We start from the raw sequence: 19,229 nt of genomic DNA, 5'->3' as shown, positions 1-19,229 counted from the left end.
CGAAAGTATGTAATGTTGGGCTTTCGACCTTTAAGCAGTTCATAGGGAGTCTTATTTAACTTTGGTCTAATGAGACCTCTATTCAATATATAGCAAGCAGTGTCAACAGCTTCTCCCCAAAAACTCTTTGGGAGACCACTCTCAATGAGCATCGTCCTCGCCATCTCCTCAAGAGTTCTATTCTTCCTTTCTACAACACCATTTTGTTGAGGTGTTCTAGGGGCTGAGAAGTTGTGATTAACTCCATGTTCCCTACAATAATCAATAAAGTTAGCATTATCAAATTCAGTACCATGGTCTGATCTTACCGAGACCAGCTTGTGGGTGAGCTGGTTCTCCACTTGTTTCACCAATGTTACCCATTCTTCAAACGTTTCATCCTTTGTGTGTAACATCATTACCCAAGTGTACCTGGAATAATCATCAACCATAACACAGACATATCTATGAACTCTTCGACTTTGTACTCTCATGGGACCACACAAGTCAATGTGTACAAGTTCGAAGGGTCTGCTGGTACTCATAATAGTTTTAGGCTTAAAAGAAATTTTGACCTGTTTCCCCCTTACACATTCAGAACAAACTTTATCAGCTTCATACTTAATGTTAGGAAGGCCTACAACTAAGTCACGTGTTTTAAGTTTGTTTAGAAGTGTTAGGCTAGCATGTCCAAACCTCTTATGCCAAATCCATTGATTATTGTCAGAAACAGCTCTCAAACAGATGGACTTGTCTTGAGGGATTTTATCTAAGAAGGTGATGTAAACATCATGCTTCCTGGTTCCCTCACATACAAGTTCTCCTGTTTGTGAGTTAACTATGTGACATAGGTTGGCTTGAAACTCAACTATATTACCTTTGTCACATAATTGAGAAATACTCAAGAGATTATGTTGCAAGCCTTCAACATAATAAACATCATCTATTGCGTTAGAAAGTGTCTTACCAACCTTACCTAAACCAGTGATGGTTCCCTTGCTGTTATCCCCAAAGGTGACACTTCCTCCATCAAAGGCCACTAGTGAAAGGAATTGATCTTTATCCCCGGACATGTGTCTTGAGCAACCACTGTCCAAATACCAATAGGTGTCTCCCTTCACTCTAGCCTGCAAGAGCAAATCAAACATTAGTTTTAGGAACCCAAACATACTTGGGTCCCTTTTCAACAACATTAACATCTTGTTGATCCTTTCTTCTCCACACATATTTTACACCCTTGCTGTTCTTATTAGCACTAATTTTCTTAGCTGGACATTCATGTATCTTATGTCCATTTTTACCACAATGAAAACACACATGCATCTCTTTAGTCATGACATACTTGCCTCGTTGATATTCTTTGATCCAGGTGGTTTCTCTGGGAGACCAGTTAGTCCTGGTTCTCTGTCTAGTATAACCAAGACCAACTTTTCCTCTGTTTCCTCTTGATGAAGTCAGGTAATTTAAGGATTCTTGAGCATTCAATAATTTGTCCACATGTCTATGACTATCATTAAGTTCTTTTTCTCTGGTTTCAAGTGTTTTAGTTAACAATTCGTTTTTCTCTTTAAGAAAATCAAAGTTACTTTTTAAAGCTTCGAATTGTAGATTAAGTTTTGAAACCATAGAGTCAATAGACATGTCAACAACCACTGGTTGCTTGTCCTTTTTCAGTTGATTGATTTCCGCATGCAAATCACAAATATTACTTTCATACTTATCAATCGTATTACTGACATCTACACTGGTACCTGTAGGGGAAACAGTGAACTGTGCAGCTTTAAGTGAAGCAATTTCCTTGTGAGAGTTTTCCAGGTTGTAAGCCAATGTTTCAAAGGCCTTCAACAAGGAAGTTCTAGTACACGAATTTGCTTTACTTATAGCTACTGAAAAATCAAGAGTATCACTAGTGGTTGATAAGTCTCTAGGGAACCAGGAGGTCAGATCCTCTTCACCATCAATTGGTTCAAACGATCTTTCCTTTTCTAGTTCCACTTTACACTTGTCCAATTCAACCTCTAGTTCTGCTACTTGATTTTTTAGTTCATAACAGACTCCTTCTAGATGATCACAACTAGCAATAGCAATATTACATTCACCACGTTTTTCTTTTAATTCTCTTTTGCAAGTTATGTATGTTTCACTTAGTTTATAGCATTCATCTAGTAAGGAATCAATACAAGCAAGCATATTTTCTCTATCATATTCATGCATATCTTCTCTAATTTGCTCTAAGCTTACCTTGCGTTCATGTAGTACATCCTTCTTTGCCATAAAGCATTTGTTGAATGTACTGGTTCCCCCTCTGGTTCCTGGACCAGTGCTGTTTTCCTTGATGTTTGTAAAGGCAGTTAGGCAAACATCTGAGTTGGGTGATCCTTCTTCTTCATCTGACCCTGAGTCAGAGTCTCCCCACATGGAAGCTATCATGGCATTCTTGTATGCTTGTTTATCTCCGGATTTAGACTGTTTGTCATTCCACTTAGGACAATCTCGAATAAGATGTCCTTTTTCTCCACACTTGAAACATCCTGTAGAAGAAGAATTAGAGTTAGATTTTTTATAGTTTTTAAAATGCTTACCTTTGAAATTCTTTCTTTGATCTCGAAGAGATCTCTCAAATCTTTTTGCAATCATGCTAATTTCATCTTCATCATCTTCTACTGTTCCCTTAAGCGCCATGCCTCTTGCTGGTTCCTTCTCAGACTTAGAGTCAATCAGCATCTCATGAGTCATAAGGGAACCAATCAGCTGTTCCAGAGACAAGGTAGACAGATCCTTTGCTTCGTATACTGCTGTTACCTTGGCTGTCCATGCATCTGTTAAACTACGCAATAATTTTCTCACAAGATCCTCGTCAGATAAATTTTTACCAAGAGATCTAAGATCATTTACAATAGTCATAAACCTACGAAAGCAATCATTGATTTTTTCATTTTTATTCATGGCAAACAATTCATATTTAGACATGATTAAATCAATTTTAGACCGTTTTACCTCGCTGGTTCCCTCAAACGCAAGTTCAAGGGTGTCCCATATCTCCTTAGCACTACTACAGCCAGAGATACGATTTGTTTCGGTCTCACCTATTGCTTGTTGTAGTATTGACATTGCCTTAGCATTCTTTTCCAGCAACTTGTAATCAGCAATGACCAATTCGCTATCCTTCTTGGGAACCTGGTTCCCCTCAACATCTGTCTTGAGAATGATATTAGGACCATTTTTAACTACGAGCCAGCATTCATAATCAATACCCATGATAACATTCTGGATCCTGTTCTTCCACCAAGCATAATTATTTCCATTAAACTTGGGTGACTTGTTGTCATAACCGATTGCACTTAATTCTTGAGTACTCATTCTTAACTCCTCTAGATGTTACTCTTTCGAGAAGCTTAGGCTCTGATACCAATTGAAGGTTCAATGGGCACTCAAGAGGGGGGGGGGTGAATTGAGTGTTAAGTAATCGTTGGCTAATTTTGCTTCTTTTCGGATTATGTGTGAGGAACCAGTTGTGCTGGTTCCCGTACGCAGCGGAATATAAATAAGCAATAAAGAAGACAACAAATTTAACGAAACAAAGCAATAAAGAACACAACAAATTTAACGAGGTTCAGCCAACTCAGGCCTACGTCCTCCTATCCTAAGTTCTTTATTAATCTACTCCGAAAAACAAAGACAAAGAACACTCTGCTGTTCCCTACTCCGGGAACCAGCAAACCCCACACTCTACTCCGAGTGTGCTCTCGACTTACACTCGTAAGCCCAATGTGTTTGAACTCACAAACACTCACCCAGCCTTTAACCCCTTTGTTAAAGACTCAATACAAGAATCAAGAACTCCCCTTTGATCTCACTTCTACGAAGCTAATTAAGAGAAAAAGTTTAAGTACTAGAATGCTCTTGTATATGACTTGATGAATGGAATTAGTGCTTAAGTATATGCTCTCAAATAATTGCTCTTTTTAATTTCTGGAGAGGCACACGAAATATGTGAAATAAGATGAGTTTATATAAGCTTAGATTCCTAAAACCTAGTTTCCTTAAATCACACAATCTTAGAGAATAAGATATATTGTAATTTTAGGAAAGTTTTTATCTTATTTGATTTAATCACAAAGATAGAATCAATTAAGATAAATACTCCTAGTTTTTAGGTAACCAAGAATATTTCATCTTATTTCCAGCTGCACAAAATATTTTCAAAATAATCTTTTCGAAAAAATCTTTTTGTAAAATCTTTTTCCAAAAACGGCAGCTCGAATATTTCGTACAGTGAACCTGGTTCCCCGACCTGGTTCCCTGAATTGAAACATGTTATGAAACCTGTTCCAACTTTGTACCAGATTTCATATCATACTTCAATATACTTTTAAGCACTTATATAACCCAAACATGCAAGCATACTACGGAGCATATTACATGAAAACCTAGATAACATATTAAAGCATAAATCGTCTTTTCTTCATGTAATCTTCAAGACTTGAATCTTCCTTGAATACTTCTATTATGAGCAAACAATCTTTCTTCGAAATATCTTCGAAAGGCTTCTATGCTCCAAGTCTTGGAATCAACTCAACTACTGCACATGTAACATGGTTAATGCACAATAAAGAGTATGTGGCTGCTTTTCCGCATAGCAGTCAAGGAAACGGTTCATACTGGTTCCCCACCAGTACATAGCACATTTATCATCTAACTGTTTCCTGTATATAGATAAGTTAGTTCAATAGATAACTCATATAGTCAATAACTTATCTAGGGAAACAGTGTTCTATTATAGCTGGTTCCAACCAACTGTTTTCAACACTTATTAAAACCTGTTTCCCATAGCTGTTTGTCATCATTCAAAACCATCATTCAAAACCTAAGGGACTCAACATACTTAAATAATTAAAATTTTACCTCTCAAAAAAATCCTAAATACGAAGTACTTGGTCAAAAACCAACATTATATGCCAATTCTTCCTCCATAAAAGTGTTTGATTACGTGTTTAGATTTTTTGAAAAATTGAAACATTAAATAATATAGTTAATTACATATAGTGCTTGTTCTTTAAAAAAAATATATAGTACTTGTTATAATGTTGAAAAATAGAAAAAAAAAATAGGAATTGAAAAAAAGTAACATGGCTGGCAACAAGAATTGAATTCTAGTTAATAAATGCAATACTTGTTATAATGTTGAAAAATAGAAAAAAAAATAAAAAAATAAAATAAAATGGCTGGCAACAAGAATTGAACTCCAGTATCTTATATACAAGTTCAACTCCCTAACAATGAAGGCAACAATTTATTCTTTGTATAATGTTGAGGTTTACAATTATATACTTAGATATTTTTCACTTCAAAAATAAAGCTTTAAATGAACTCTCGAGGGATCGATCCCGCAACTCATCCACTGACCACTGCACCAATTCATTTCCCCATAATTAATTTTCTGAATCGCTATTCGTCGTTCGCAAATTACTGGGTGACGTTAACATTTTTAATTGAAATTACATTTTTACCCTTGTGGGTATTTTACCTATTTAAAGGTCCACTATGGGTAAATTAGTTACCGACAACATAAAAACATTACCGAGCCCACCACTTGTGTTAAAAAATTCCCGAGCATTAAAAAATCCCGGTTCCACCATTGTACGGTAATCCCGAGGAATTTAAAAATCCCGGGGCATAAGAAAAGTGTACGCAGTGGTGTTTTACGATGGACGACGACAACGTTCACACGCCGGAGGATTCGACGGAAGAATCTGTAAGTATTTCGGAATTTTTTTTTTATGTAAATAGACATCCGCCCTTTATTTCCGGAAACATGGGGGAGATCCGACCAAAATTTCCGGATGTCCCCCATGACATCCGGAAATTTCAGGCGGATGTCCGCCTGAAATTTCCGGATGTATGCAGGGACATCCGGAAATTTTGGGCGGATCTCCCCCAGAATTCCGGAAATAAAGGGCGGATGTCCCTTTTTTTTTTTTTTTTTTCTTACGTAATTGTTATTGTTATTATTATTATTATTATTATTATTATTATTATTATTATTATTATTATTGTAAATTTTTGTAAATTTTTATTATTACTATTGTTATTGTTATTATTACTATTATTATTATTACTATTGTTATTGTTATTATTACTATTATTATTATTATTATTATTATTATTACAATTGTTATTATTACTATTGTTATTGTTATTATTACTATTATTATTATTACTTTTGTAAATTTTTGTTATGATTATGATTATTATTAATATTATTACTACTATTATTATTACTATTGTTGTTATTATTATTATATTAGTTATTATATGTTAATGTTACGTAGTTATTGTTGTTATTATTATTAGTATTATTATTGTTATTGTTATTGTTATTATTATTATCATTAGTATTATTATTGTTATTATTATTATTATTATTATTATTATTATTATTATTACTACTACTACTATTACTACTATTAATATTATTATTGTTATTATTGTTATTTTTATTATTATTATGATTATTTTTATTATTATTGTTATTATTATTGTTAAATTTAAAATACTAATCCTTGCGTGTTTTATTTGTTTCTGTTGTTATTTTGATAGGATTCGGAGGTTGAAAACGACGGTGACGTTGTGAATTACAGTGCACATTTTGTGACAGACACGGTTTTTCTAACGTTTGACGATGCATTTACATGGGCGGATGCTGTTGCAATAAATCTGGGATTTATTTTGGTGAAATCGTCTTTCAACAAACAGAGGGATGGTCGACCAGTTCGATATTTAAGATGTGACCGGGGACGCAGGAGTAAGCCGAGAGATCTTGAGAACGCAATTCGGGAGGACACCAAAACCAAGGGCATTGGTTGTCCTTTCTACATCAAGATATGTTACGAGTTCGTCACCAATACTTGGTTTATCCGGGCGAAAGATGATGTAACTGGGACCCACAACTATCCAATGATTGCGTATCCAGAGGGTCATCGTAAAATTAGTGGGTTGAGCCCGAATGCGAAGCAGGTTGTGCGTGACATGACGAAGTCTAAGGTTGCACCGCGTAACATCATGGCGACTATTGCGGAGCAATTTCCTGTTGATCATCCAAACATCAGACACATCTACAACTGCCGGAATGACTTCAGAGAGGAGATGTCTGATGGGAGAGGAGTTGTTCAGCAATTTCTACATTTGGCGAGACAGAGTCAGTATGTTTACTGGGTCATGTCCGATGATGAAGGCGTTTTACAGCACGCCTTTATGGCGCATCCAGTCATGGTAGACATCCTACGGACGTACCCCTATGTGATCGGTATGGATTCCACTTACAAGACTAACCGATATGGGATGCCGTTCTTTGAGATAGTTAGCGTGACACCGACAAACCAGAATTTTCTCGTCGCTTACGTGTTCATGCGCAACGAGAGCACGACAAGCTATCGATGGGTTTTGCAGAGGTTGAGAGACGTGATTGGGTATAATAAGGAGCCGTCGGTTTTCTTGACAGACCGTGAGCTTGGGCTATGTGCTGCATTGAGGGAAGTGTTTCCAGGAACCTCGCACTTACTTTGTCGATGGCACATTAACAAAGATGTGGAGGCTCGGGTCACTGCTATGTTCAAAAGCAAGAAAATCGGTGCGTCTTTCAAAAACGGAAAATGGAAACGTATCATGGACGCTGCAACCGAGGAAGATTATGAGGCCGCTGTAGAAAACATGAAGGATAAGTGGGCAAGTTTTCCAGCAGTGATACAATATGTAGAGAACACATGGCTTTGTCATAAAACGAAGTTCGTGACATTTTGGACAAACCAAGTTCTACATTATGGCAACACCAGCACTTGCAGAGTTGAGAGCCAACATTCGGTCGTGAAGATGTGGTTTGATTCCTCGACAGGATTGGTGTTTGCTTATTGTACTTCATGTATGTACTTTTATTTAAGAATTTCAGTTACAAATCATAACTGTTTTTCTTTGTAATGTGCAGGTTCTTTGGATCAAGTGCACGAACGATGTGGATGTGCAATGCGTGTGACCCACGGGTTGCCCTGTGCATGCCAGATACATGATTCGCTAGCTGCTGGGACAGGATTGTACATAAGGCAAATTCACCCGTTTTGGAGGACCTTGGTTATTGGTTCTGGAGAGCACGGGACGGTGCATGACAATGACTCGACTGAGGATGCCGCACATTTTCGTTCTCTGATGGAGGAGGTGTTTGATAGTGATCCTGTTGTTCTTCGAAACGTGTCTCGCATCATTGAAGAGGAGCTGCATCCGGATCATTCCGATCTCAGAGAGCCTGCTGTAAACCACCGGGTTCGTGGTCGACCAAGACACAATGATACAAGACGTGATCGTTCTTATTTTGAACATGTCAACCGCCAACACACTGTACGCGGCGCACGACAAACATGTACGATTGAGTGTTGTGTTTTTCACATAGATCAGCGTTCACTAAACTATTAACTGAAACCTACGTTTGTGCAGGAGATGTAAACGACATTAGCCAAAGCCGTTATCGACACATGCTTCCAGGGCCGATGTTGCCTTACATCACAGGATGGAAGGATGTCATTGGCGATGGGAACTGTGGGTTTCGTTGTGTGGCCGAGTTCTTCTTCGGTGATCAAGGCCGATGGTATGACGCTCGAGAGACAATAGCGAATGAGGTCCTCGGTTATCGAGCCCTATATGAGAGGATTTATGGGCTTGGAAGACTTGAGATCAATGTGCAGCGTATTCGATGGGACGGTGGGGCGGTTGATTCCCGTCATTGGATGGTTGCAATACTCAGGCCCACCTGGCATCGACTCCCGCACCACCCATGACACTGACGAGCTGGTAGAAGCTTGACCTGGTTCACTACTGCTAACATATCTCCCATGGTCACCCCTATACACAGTACGGTAATCCTGAGGGTCGTACTGTGCATCTCCAGCAGATTGACTTCCTCCATCTTCATCCTCCTCCCGATCTGATGAAGGCACTCCAGTAGACGAATACATGGGGGCGCTCCCCTGTGACTGGTGCTCCCCCGACCAAGCACCAGCAGTCCCATACTGCTGCTCATGCTGAAACGGTGCATGTGAAGGTCCTGCACCACCTAACTCCCTCCTAACAGACGCATTCAAACGTCTTGATCTTGCATGACGAGGACCAGAACCCTCAATCTGCATTAAAAAAATAAGTACAGAATCATATTTCAATAATAATTCATAGTCAAAAAAATCAAATCAAAACTATAATAAATCAAATCAAATAAACAATAATAACAGCATTACAAATAATAACAATAATATTATTCTTACAATACTATTACACTACTAACAATAACAACACACTAACACACTACAAATAATTTCAACACAATAACAGACCAAATCAAAACTATAATTAACCACAAAACTGCCAAAATTTAAACGCAACAACGACAACCCAATAAAAAAAACAATTACAATAACAATAACAACAATTTAAGTAAACAACCATAATACATAACAACAACAGCAGCAAAAACCAATACAAACCAAACCAAATTTACATAACAATAACAATACATAGCAACAACAAACTTATTAAAATAAAATCAAGAATTATTGCTAAACTATAATTATTGTAAAACTAAATCAACAAAAATTACATATAAATAACTATTGCAAAACTAAATCAAGAAAAAAATTATTTTAATGCCACAAATGAAGGACACAAATTACTTCAAAAAAAAAAACAAAAAAAAAATGAAGGACAGAAATATTTTCAAATTAAAACATGCACCAAATCAACAAAATCGAGGACAAAAAAAAAATTAGAAAAACATAAATTAAAAAACAAAGGAAAAACAGAAAAAAAGGGGGGGGGAATAGAAAAACACAAAAACCAGAAAAAAAAAACGGAAAAACAGAAAAAAAAAAAAAAACAAAAGGGGAATAACAGAAAAATAAAAAAAATAAAAAAATTCTGGATACTGGACTTCCGGAAGTTCTGGGCGGAAGTCCAGTTTCCAGAATTTTTTTTTTTCAAAATTCAAAAATTTAAAACAAAAACAAAAAACTCACCGGCTCGCCGCCGCTAACGCCGCCACCACGACCACCAAACGTCAGCCTAATTCTCCGTCGGTCTGCCATTGTCGGATTCAACGTTTGATTGCAAGATTTGCTTGTGTGTGAGTAGCCTTCAACTATTTTGCTTTTTTTTTTAAAAAAAAAAATTTCTGATGTTTTTTTTTCCAAAATTTCAGATTTTTTGTTTTTTTTAGAGAGAGAAAGTGTCAAAGAGTGTTTTGTGAGATGGGAAATGTCTCGTAAAGCCCTAACTTACTTTATCGAGTATTTATATACGGAGGGCAATTTAGGAAATTCATGTAAAAAATGTCAACGTCACCTAGTAAAATGTCAACGACGTTTAACAACCCCCTTAATTTTTCACCAAATAATGGATTTGACCTAAGTTATTTATTTATTTTTTTTTCAAGTGGGGGGACAGTTGTCCCCTCTTGTCCCACCCTAGCTCCGCCACTGTCGAAAATACTAAACAATTAGAATACTAAAATTAAAAATCTCCTCAACCAAACTTCATACATAAAAACTCCAGCAAAAGAAAAACCCCAACAAAAATCTAGAATATTACGTAAAATAACATACAGTATGAATTTTACAAAAAATTTAATTGATGATTTAAAGAACATAAAGTATAGAAAAAGAAATTAAGGGGAAAAGAAGAAAAAACATTTAAAATCACCATGAGCTTGAGCGAATTGTTGCAAATCTCTCCCTGATTTTCACTCTCCTTCGGGAACAATCACTGAAAAAAAAAAATTAATAGGCAACAAGGTTTGGAAGGAACTATGGAAGAGGTGAAGTTTGGATGGGTTTTTGGTTGAATTAATGTGTAATTCATGAGTAGGTAGAAGAGAGAGAAGGAGAAATAATGTATATTTGGGTTGAGTCATGTAGATTTGAGTAATTGGGTGTTCTAATACATGAGTTTTGGTTGATTTTATGCATGTTTTCATGCATGGTAGAAGAAAGTATCTAAGGGCTATGGTTGCCTTGCCATGAAAGGATGGAGAGAGAAAGTAAGGAAGGAGGAGGAGAATAAAAAAAATGCCTTTAGGGCATGCTTGGATTGGGGGTAATATATTAAGAGGGTAATAAAAGTCAAACTTTAAAAAATATAAGTAATTAGAGGTGTTGTTATAGGAGGTAAGGTGTTTACAAATGTAATAAGGTAGGTGTTCCATGAGGAAAAGAAAGAGATGGAGGAATTATTACCCTCATAATGAGAGTAATAGTTACACACCCTCCCCCTAGTGTATCTATTACCCTCAAAATGAGTCTCTTTCTCCACCTCATACCTCACCATCACTACATAATTTTTCCGAGAAGCACTCCGTCACCATCTCCTCCTTCCCTATTTACTTTCATTTTGCTTAGTTTGACTTTTATTACCCTAGTAATACATTTCCCTCAATCCAAGCATGCCCTTAATTTTTTTTTCTCTTCTAACTGGTTCGAGACACATCTCTAATTACTTCCTTTTTATTTTATTTTTATAAAAATCCATTTAACCGGTTGGTAACTATCGAAAAAGTTACCTCCAGTGACCATTTCAGTCCCCTATTTGCTTCAGTCCAAACATGAGTAAATTAGTTGCAACTAATCCATACTTCAGTACCTTGTATTTATAATTACTCATTTTCCACTCCATTTTCTCTCTCCTAACTACCAAAACCTTCCACATTTCTCTTGAAAAAAAAATCAAAATCCTCCTATATCTCAACTAAAACATTAGATATAAAGGATGAAATCACAAATTAAAGGAATTTTCTTCAAATGAAAGTTCAAAAATCAAATTGTAAGTTATTTTTGTATATTTTTGAAAGAAAAAAAAGTATAAACCCTAACTTTTTGCCTTGTTCTTGAGATATTTGTTTCTAGATATACTAAACTTTGGTAGTAGTTCTTGATTTAGTATATAATAATTTTCTTATCATATAAATGTGAATTCCTATAGTTATAGTAGAGTAATGTTTGGTATACTTTTTGAATTAATTTGTAGTGTGTTATTAGATTACAAAATTGTTGGACATACAAAACTTGAAAACAAAGTTTAATTGTCCTAATTTTCTGGATAATTTGACATATTTCATAGTATTATAGACATGTAAATTTCTTTCATATTACAAATTCTTTTTGATGAATGTTCATTTTCAATTTGATTAATGTTCATTTTCATTTTGATAAATGTTCATGTTAGATTTCGGGGAAACTCCTCAAATTGGAGTGTGTACCATTGATCAATATATATAGTGTTACAAGACTACACCTAATCGCGTTAGGAGATCTAGTTTGATAAGGATACAAAATATATACAAATATATCCGATAACTACGAAAAATGTTATCTAAATATAATATCTATCACACCTTCGCAGTCATAGCGGGAGGAGGTCGTATGCTAGGACTGGATCTGAACTCTAAAAACAAGTCTCGTGGAAGGCCTTTGGTAAAGATGTCTGCAAATTGATATCTAGAAGGAACATGAAGAACCCGAACCTCACCCAAAGCAACCTTTTCTCGAACAAAATGAATATCCATCCCACATGTTTGGTGCGTTGGTGTTGAACCGGGTTGCTAGAAAGGTAGATAGTGTTGACATTATCACTATAAACAATAGTAGCCTGACGGAGAGGACAATGTAGCTCCAATAAAAGATTACGAAGCCAATAAGCCTCAGAGATAACATTTGTGACGCCTCGATATTTTGCTTCTGCACTCGATATAAAGTAGGTTGACGCTTAGATGACCCAAAAACGAGGTTGTCCCCGAGAAAGCAATAATAACCAAATGTGGAACGACGGGTGTCGGGACAACCTCCCCAGTTAGCGTTAGTATAATTAATGAAACGAGTAGAAGCAGACGAATATAAGTAAAAACCACGATCAATAGTACCATGAACATAACATAGTATGCGTTTTAACACATCATAATGCGATTCCCTGGGATCATGCTTGAAAAGACATACTACTTGCAGTACCGCATAGGCAATATCTGGCTTAGTGAAAGTGAGATATTGAAGAGCGCCTGCTAAACTGCGGTATAGAGTAGGATCCCGGAATGGTGGTCCCGAATCTACACTAAGTTTGGAGTTAGTATCGACAGGAGTTGTTGCGGGTTTGCAAGAAGCCATACTTGCACATTCTAAGATCTCTTGTGCATATTTTTGCTGAGACAAAAATAAATATGACAGTGTAAGAGTCATCGCAATGCTAAAAAAATAGCTCAAAGGCCCCACATCTGACATAGGAAACTCAATTTGTAACTGAGAAGTAATTCCTGTTCGCAACCTGTCATTAGATGTGGCTAATATAATATCATCAACATAAAGAAGCAAATAAGCCATATTATCACCCAGTCGGAAAGTAAACAATGAATTATCACTCTTAGCAATGATATATATTATATTCAGATGATATTTGTCGTAGTTATCGGATATATTTGTATATATTTTGTACCCTTATCAAACTAAATCTCCTAACGTGACTAGGTCTAGTCTTGTAAGTTCTAACATTATATATAGTAATCAATATATTGATCGAACTGGCTGTTTTTTTTTTTTTTCAAGGAAAACTGGATTTAACTGATTAGCACTCCATAAATATCCCTCATTTTTCATCTCAATAAAAGTTGAGATTTTGCTCCAAAAAAATCCCTAATTTAATAAAGACTATATTTAGATCTTGGATTGAGATAGATGGGTGCCTCCGACCCACCTCCAGAGCATCATTCAGGTAACTCAAAATAAAATTTGTTTGCCAATTCTCATGTCTCGATATATATTTAATTTGTCCTATTGAATGTGTTTTTGTATTCATTTGTGTGCAATCGTGTTAATCCTTAAATAATCATGAATAATAATTTTAAAGAAGGAATATATTAGCGGTTCCATTCAGAACTTTTCATTTGAAGAGAGCAAATTTAACCTTAACAATTAATCGATTCATATCAGAAAAGAAAAAACCATACTCAATTGGAATCTTCGTCTCTATAAATTAACAGTTCAAATGTTTATGATACTAACATAGTTGAAGATAAATGTCGCTGGGAATTGACAATTGGTTACACAAAATTTATGTGTTTATCTTTTCTTATGGATACTTCATTAGTATCTAATGGATATAAGGTACTATATATGTATGCTTATTTATTGTCTATGATAATATTTTATTTTATTTTTGGTGTTCCACCCGGTTCACCTTTTGTGTTAATTCGAATTCGAGATTAGTTCTAGGTGGTTAGGTTTCAGTCCTCCCCCAATTGTTAATGTGGGGGATCGAATACAAGTTTTCTATACCAAGTGCAGTCTCAATCACCACTGTACCAACAACCAATTAGTATTGTCTATGTAATTATAATAGTGATTCTATTTGTAATTTTTAGGTGTCTTGGAATGTTGGGGTGGAATGATGCTCAACAAGCTCCAAAATGGGAATGAAGGTACAACCCTCATAAAAGAAGATAGGATTAGCCATTTACCCGATCATATATTAGGTGACATACTTGCATTCCTTCCCCTAAAGGTCGCCGTTACTACGAGTGTATTGTCCAGGCGATGGAGGCGTGTTTTTACTTGGCTAACATACCTTAACTTGGATGATACACCTAATTGTTACAATTATTGTTTGATGCGTAGTCCACATACGATTGATTCTTTCCCTAATTTCAAGATGTATGTTGATAAGGTATTGCAACTATGTTCACTCTAACAATATGGATATATCCTCGATGTTTCGAAGGTTGTCTCCCCGTATTGGACCCTATGCATCTTGATGCTTGGATCAGTTTTCCCTTAGCCGGTGGGGTTAAGGTGCTCGACATTATAGCTCGTGTTAGGAAACCTAGTAAGATACCCTCAGCCCAGTATCGTTGTGCAACACTAGAGGTGTTGAAACTCGATGTTAATGTTAATAACCTTGATTTCAACATCCCCTATTCTATTTGTATTCGTTTACCAAACTTGAAGGTAGTCCATCTTACTTTTCTCAAGCACACCCCTAATGACTCCATGGCTAGGCTAGTTGCTAGTTGTCCATCCCTCCAAGACTTGGTACTCAATGCTGATTTCTGGATACATATAAATTACATTACTTCACAATCTCTTCGTAGATTAGTTATCGATTTTCCAGGTAATACGTGGTTTGATGATATGCCTAAAATGCCCCCAAGGAGCGAGTTTGAGCTTGATATTCCTAATCTGGAGCATCTAAAGTATGTGGAATCTACGGTGTTCGTCTACTCCATCACCAAAATGAACAATCTAGTCGATGCTCAAGTTGATGTTGTAGACCTTCATCTTGATGGTACTAAATTCAGTATTTTCAGCGGCTTGTCTAATGTCCGAAGTTTGTATCTCATGTCAAGGACTACAAATACAATGGTTAGTTTTGTCTCCGATCCATCCTCTAACAAGTTAAAATTACCTTAATTATTACTACCTCCGTTAATTTCTATCTGTAACTTTAGGGTATTATCTGTGAGATATTTCGTATAAAATATTCCAAAGTTGCAGATACAAATTAACAAAGGTACTACTAGTATTTTATTTAATCAATGACGGTATTATATTGCTCTTTTATTTGTTGTAGACATTGATAGCTTGTGATACAATAATAAAGCATAAGTTGCCTTTGTTTGGTAACCTCAAGCATTTGCAGCTTGGTTGTGAGGGTTATTATAATTAGAATAACGTATTGATAGAGCTCCTACACCGTGCACCTTTTCTAGAAACACTTACTTTTAAGGAGGTTAGTGCCTTTTACTTTGTGAACTGCTAAACATCGCTAGCAAATCTCAACATAAAGCCCACAAATTTGAAGTGAAATGACTTTTTGCCCACAAATTAAAAAACACAATCTCATCTTCTCTCTACTCTGTACTCTCATTTTCTCTCTCTAATTTTTTTTTTAAATGTCGAGGCGGCAAGGTAAAAAACTGGCGGCACCGGTGGTAGGGGGAAGGCGGTTTCGCGATGAAAAGGTATTTTTAAATTAAAAAAAAAACAGGAGTTGGCGGCGGAGCCACGGTGGCGGCGCCTTGGCTACGGCGGTGGCGTCTTACGTGGACGCCGCCACCGTGGCCTAGGCGTCCTGCCCAGGCGCCGCCACCGTGGCTTCGCCGCCAACTCCCGGTTTTTTTTTATTTTTTTCATTTATTTTTTATTATTTTTTTCGGGGTTTTTTTTATTATTTTTTTTCATTTTTTTTGGATTTTTTTTTTATTTTTTAGGTTATTATTTTTTTGTTTTGTTTTTTTAATTTTTTTTATTTTTTTTTGTTTTTTCTTTATCTTTTTAATTTTTTTGTTTGTTGTTTATATTTTTTGTTTTTTGTTTTTGTTTATACTTTTTTTTTTGGTTTATGTTTATATTGTTTTGTTTATGTTTATATTTTTTTTTCAAATTTGTTATTTTTTTTTATGTTTATATTTTTTTTCCATTAATTGTATATTGTTTTATTTATTTTTATTTACTTTTTTTATGTTCATATTGTATGTTTTGGTATTTTTTTTTGTTTTTGTGTGTATTTTCTAATTTGTTTAATTTTTTTTCCGATGTTGTGTACTTTTCTTTTCAATGTCAATTTGTTAGTATTTTTTTTGTTTATTTGATATTTTTTTTGGTTAGGTATTTCTATTTTTTGTTGTTGATACTTTTAAAAATAGATTATTAATATAAATAATAATAATAAAACAATTGCTATTATTTTTCGTTATTTAAATGGAGTTAGGCATCGCATTTTCGACCTGGTGCGGGGAAGAGTATGGACGTTATGAGAAGTACGATCTACTCAATGGAGAGCTCGGGACCCAGACACGTTAGATCCCGTGGTATTTCGGCCTCGACTCGCAGAGAACAGGTGCACTATTCTGAGGATGATGAAGATGATGATGGTGATGAGGAGGATGAGGAGGAGGGGGAGGAGAAGGAGGAGGATGCAGATGAGGATATGGACGATCAGAGTGGACCATATGATGATTATGGTCCATTCAGTCAGAGGCTTGATGATATGTATGAGACGCATAGGGTAGATGTGTGTAAGGGTAGAGATGGTAGATTTGTTAGTAGATGTGGCACATCATCTACGTCCACTGTGTCTGTGGTTAGCAGAAAATAATCGAGGGCCGTTAATGATTCTTGGGTGGTGAGGGGTGAGGTGGCTGGGGGACCTGTAGACGGGAGTGTGATTCCTAGTTTTCTAGGACACATCACTACCCGTATCTGGGAGGACCAGGAGAAGGCTTTGGATACGGGCATATTGAAATGCCAAACCCGGGAAAAGACTTGTAACATTTTGCGTAGTTGGGCTGATGGTTGGCCGGAGGAGAGCGAGATGCTCGGCCGATTGAGGGGCACTAGAGTGAGTCACCTTCCTGCCACCATGCACGAAAGGATTGACTCAACGCTGATCACGACTTTCGTTGAGCGATGGCAACCGGATACGAACTCTTTCCACCTTCCGTTCGGTGAGATGACGATCATGTTGCATGACGTCGAGGCCATCCTTGGGATTCCCGTAGAGGAAAACCGACTTTCTGTTGTCACTGATGCGGATCAGACAGATTTACTAGCAGAGCTGTTGGCGGTGGATAGGGTTGTGTTGTACACACCGGCACTTGGTGTTTGGGATCACGTCGGCGTTAAGATCGCAGCCGTTTTGCAGCGATGTTTGCACCTCATTGCACGTAGGACGCAGGACACACAGCTGGCTGCATATGTTTTTCTTCTCCTCGGTTGTACCTTGTTTCCGAATAAGAGCGGAAACAAGCTCAGGCTAGGCCACGCGACATAGTTTACGCGTGTGAGCCCGACAGAGAAGGCCAGTTTTCTTGGGGGTCGGCTACGTTGGCGTATATGTATCGCCAGTTAGGATTCTCGAGCCGGGCTGATGCGGCAGGTATCATTGGATGTCTGACATTGTTACAGACCTGGATATACGAGTATTTTCCTGCGTTTCGACTACACCGCGACTTAGTTCCTATTGGGGATTGGCAGCCACGTGCCTATGCGTGGAGTCCGCAGTTCGAGAAGAAGTCCATTGACCGCCTGAGATCGATACGGTTATTGCTTGACAGGATGTCCCCATTAGAGGTAAAGTGTTTAAATTATTTCTACTTTTATAGTTTGATGCGTTTATTATATGAATCTTACTAATTTTAAAAAATGTGCAGGTGAACTGGATGCCTTTCGGCCAGGATCCTAGTAATAAGGTACCTAGGGCCCTCTACACGGGACTGATTCAGTATCGTGAGATTGTAGAGGCGTACATGCCGCAGCGCTGTCTTCGCCAGCTTGGATTTGTCCAACTTATTCCTCCTCCACCAGCATGGTCTAGTAAGGCGGTATGATCTGTGTCGTCGAAGGAGTACGTCGTCCAATGGCCGGGAAGCATAATTGCCACGTGGGAGCAGTTTCCGATGGTTGCCCGTCTATGGACGGCGGAGCTGCAGCGGCCGCCAACTGGGGTGACTGTCATGTGTGACCAGCACTACATGGAATGGTACAACCGGTATTCGCACACGAGGTTGATCAGAGACCTCCACCACGGCGACGATGCCGATGATGATGATGTGCCACCGCCCACTGCCGTGGATGCGGTATGTCTCATAAAACATTTGTTGTTGTGTTTTTTTTTATATAATATGTCGTTATTGAATTTCATGTGTTTTGTTGTGTGTAGTGAATGAGAAAGATGATGCAGCTGGGACACAGACTTTTTGAGGAGAGGGACAAGATGACGACTGCATCAGGCAGAGCTGTTATTGATGATCTGGAACGGGCCCTGGAGCAGTGGCAGTGGGCGTCACAGAGGGATTACTGATTTGTGGGTAGTTTATTTATAGAACATTTTGTACATTATCATAGTTGTTTGTAAAATTTGACATTATCTTTTTAGTTCGTAACATTTGAAATTATTATTTTAAATTTTTAAAATTTGACATTATCTTTTTAGTTTGTAACGCGCAAGATCTAATTAGTGTGCATGCAAGATATAAATTTAGTCAAAATTAGAATACGAAAAATAAATAAATGGAATAAAAATAGCAATAAAAATACAAGGTTACATAGAAAAGGTAGGTATATGCGTGAAAAACTAAAAGGCAGCTAGGTTGTTCCACTGCTACATCCGGGCATGATACAGCGCATCCCAACTCTACGCTTGTCCTACGAATGGTGTACCACCGAGGTATGATCGGTGGG

At 37.0% G+C, this 19,229-nt stretch overlaps 2 protein-coding genes and 1 long non-coding RNA gene across 3 annotated transcripts; 2 read left to right on the top strand and 1 right to left on the bottom strand.

Annotated features, from left to right (window-relative positions):
* Positions 1–12,394: 12,394 nt before the first annotated feature.
* Positions 12,395–13,376, bottom strand: LOC110711588 (uncharacterized mitochondrial protein AtMg00810-like). The gene is made up of 2 exons (XM_021889994.1): positions 12,693–13,376; positions 12,395–12,607 (listed from the first exon to the last, which is right to left on the bottom strand). The coding sequence occupies exons 1-2, from the start codon at positions 13,374–13,376 to the stop codon at positions 12,395–12,397; spliced, it is 897 nt and encodes a 298-aa protein (XP_021745686.1).
* A 351-nt stretch (positions 13,377–13,727) lies between these two features.
* On the top strand, positions 13,728–15,458 carry LOC110711587 (F-box/FBD/LRR-repeat protein At4g26340-like). Its single transcript, XM_021889993.1, has 3 exons — positions 13,728–13,764; positions 14,414–14,470; positions 14,770–15,458. The coding sequence occupies exons 1-3, from the start codon at positions 13,728–13,730 to the stop codon at positions 15,456–15,458; spliced, it is 783 nt and encodes a 260-aa protein (XP_021745685.1).
* A 2,359-nt stretch (positions 15,459–17,817) lies between these two features.
* On the top strand, positions 17,818–19,192 carry LOC110711742. The gene is made up of 3 exons (XR_002509419.1): positions 17,818–18,119; positions 18,200–18,625; positions 18,709–19,192. It is a non-coding gene; the product is annotated as an uncharacterized LOC110711742 (long non-coding RNA).
* The last annotated feature ends 37 nt before the right edge of the window (positions 19,193–19,229 follow it).

Source organism: Chenopodium quinoa, unplaced genomic scaffold, assembly GCF_001683475.1.
Source record: "Chenopodium quinoa cultivar QQ74 unplaced genomic scaffold, ASM168347v1, whole genome shotgun sequence".
In the NCBI taxonomy this organism is placed as follows: domain Eukaryota; kingdom Viridiplantae; phylum Streptophyta; class Magnoliopsida; order Caryophyllales; family Amaranthaceae; genus Chenopodium; species Chenopodium quinoa.
The sequence above is the reverse complement of the archived record's forward strand: the minus strand, read 5'-3'. Positions and strand labels throughout refer to the sequence as shown.

Excerpts from the sequence above, each read along its gene's own strand:
- LOC110711588 (XM_021889994.1), bottom strand. The coding sequence starts at position 13,376 with ATGGCTTATTTGCTTCTTTATGTTGATGATATTATATTAGCCACATCT. Across the intron at positions 12,608-12,692 it reads CTCTGAGGCTTATTGGCTTC|CAACCCGGTTCAACACCAAC; the intron begins GTAATCTTTTAT and ends CTACCTTTCTAG.
- LOC110711587 (XM_021889993.1), top strand. The coding sequence starts at position 13,728 with ATGGGTGCCTCCGACCCACCTCCAGAGCATCATTCAG. Across the intron at positions 13,765-14,413 it reads ACCTCCAGAGCATCATTCAG|GTGTCTTGGAATGTTGGGGT; the intron begins GTAACTCAAAAT and ends TGTAATTTTTAG. Across the intron at positions 14,471-14,769 it reads GCTCCAAAATGGGAATGAAG|GTTGTCTCCCCGTATTGGAC; the intron begins GTACAACCCTCA and ends GATGTTTCGAAG.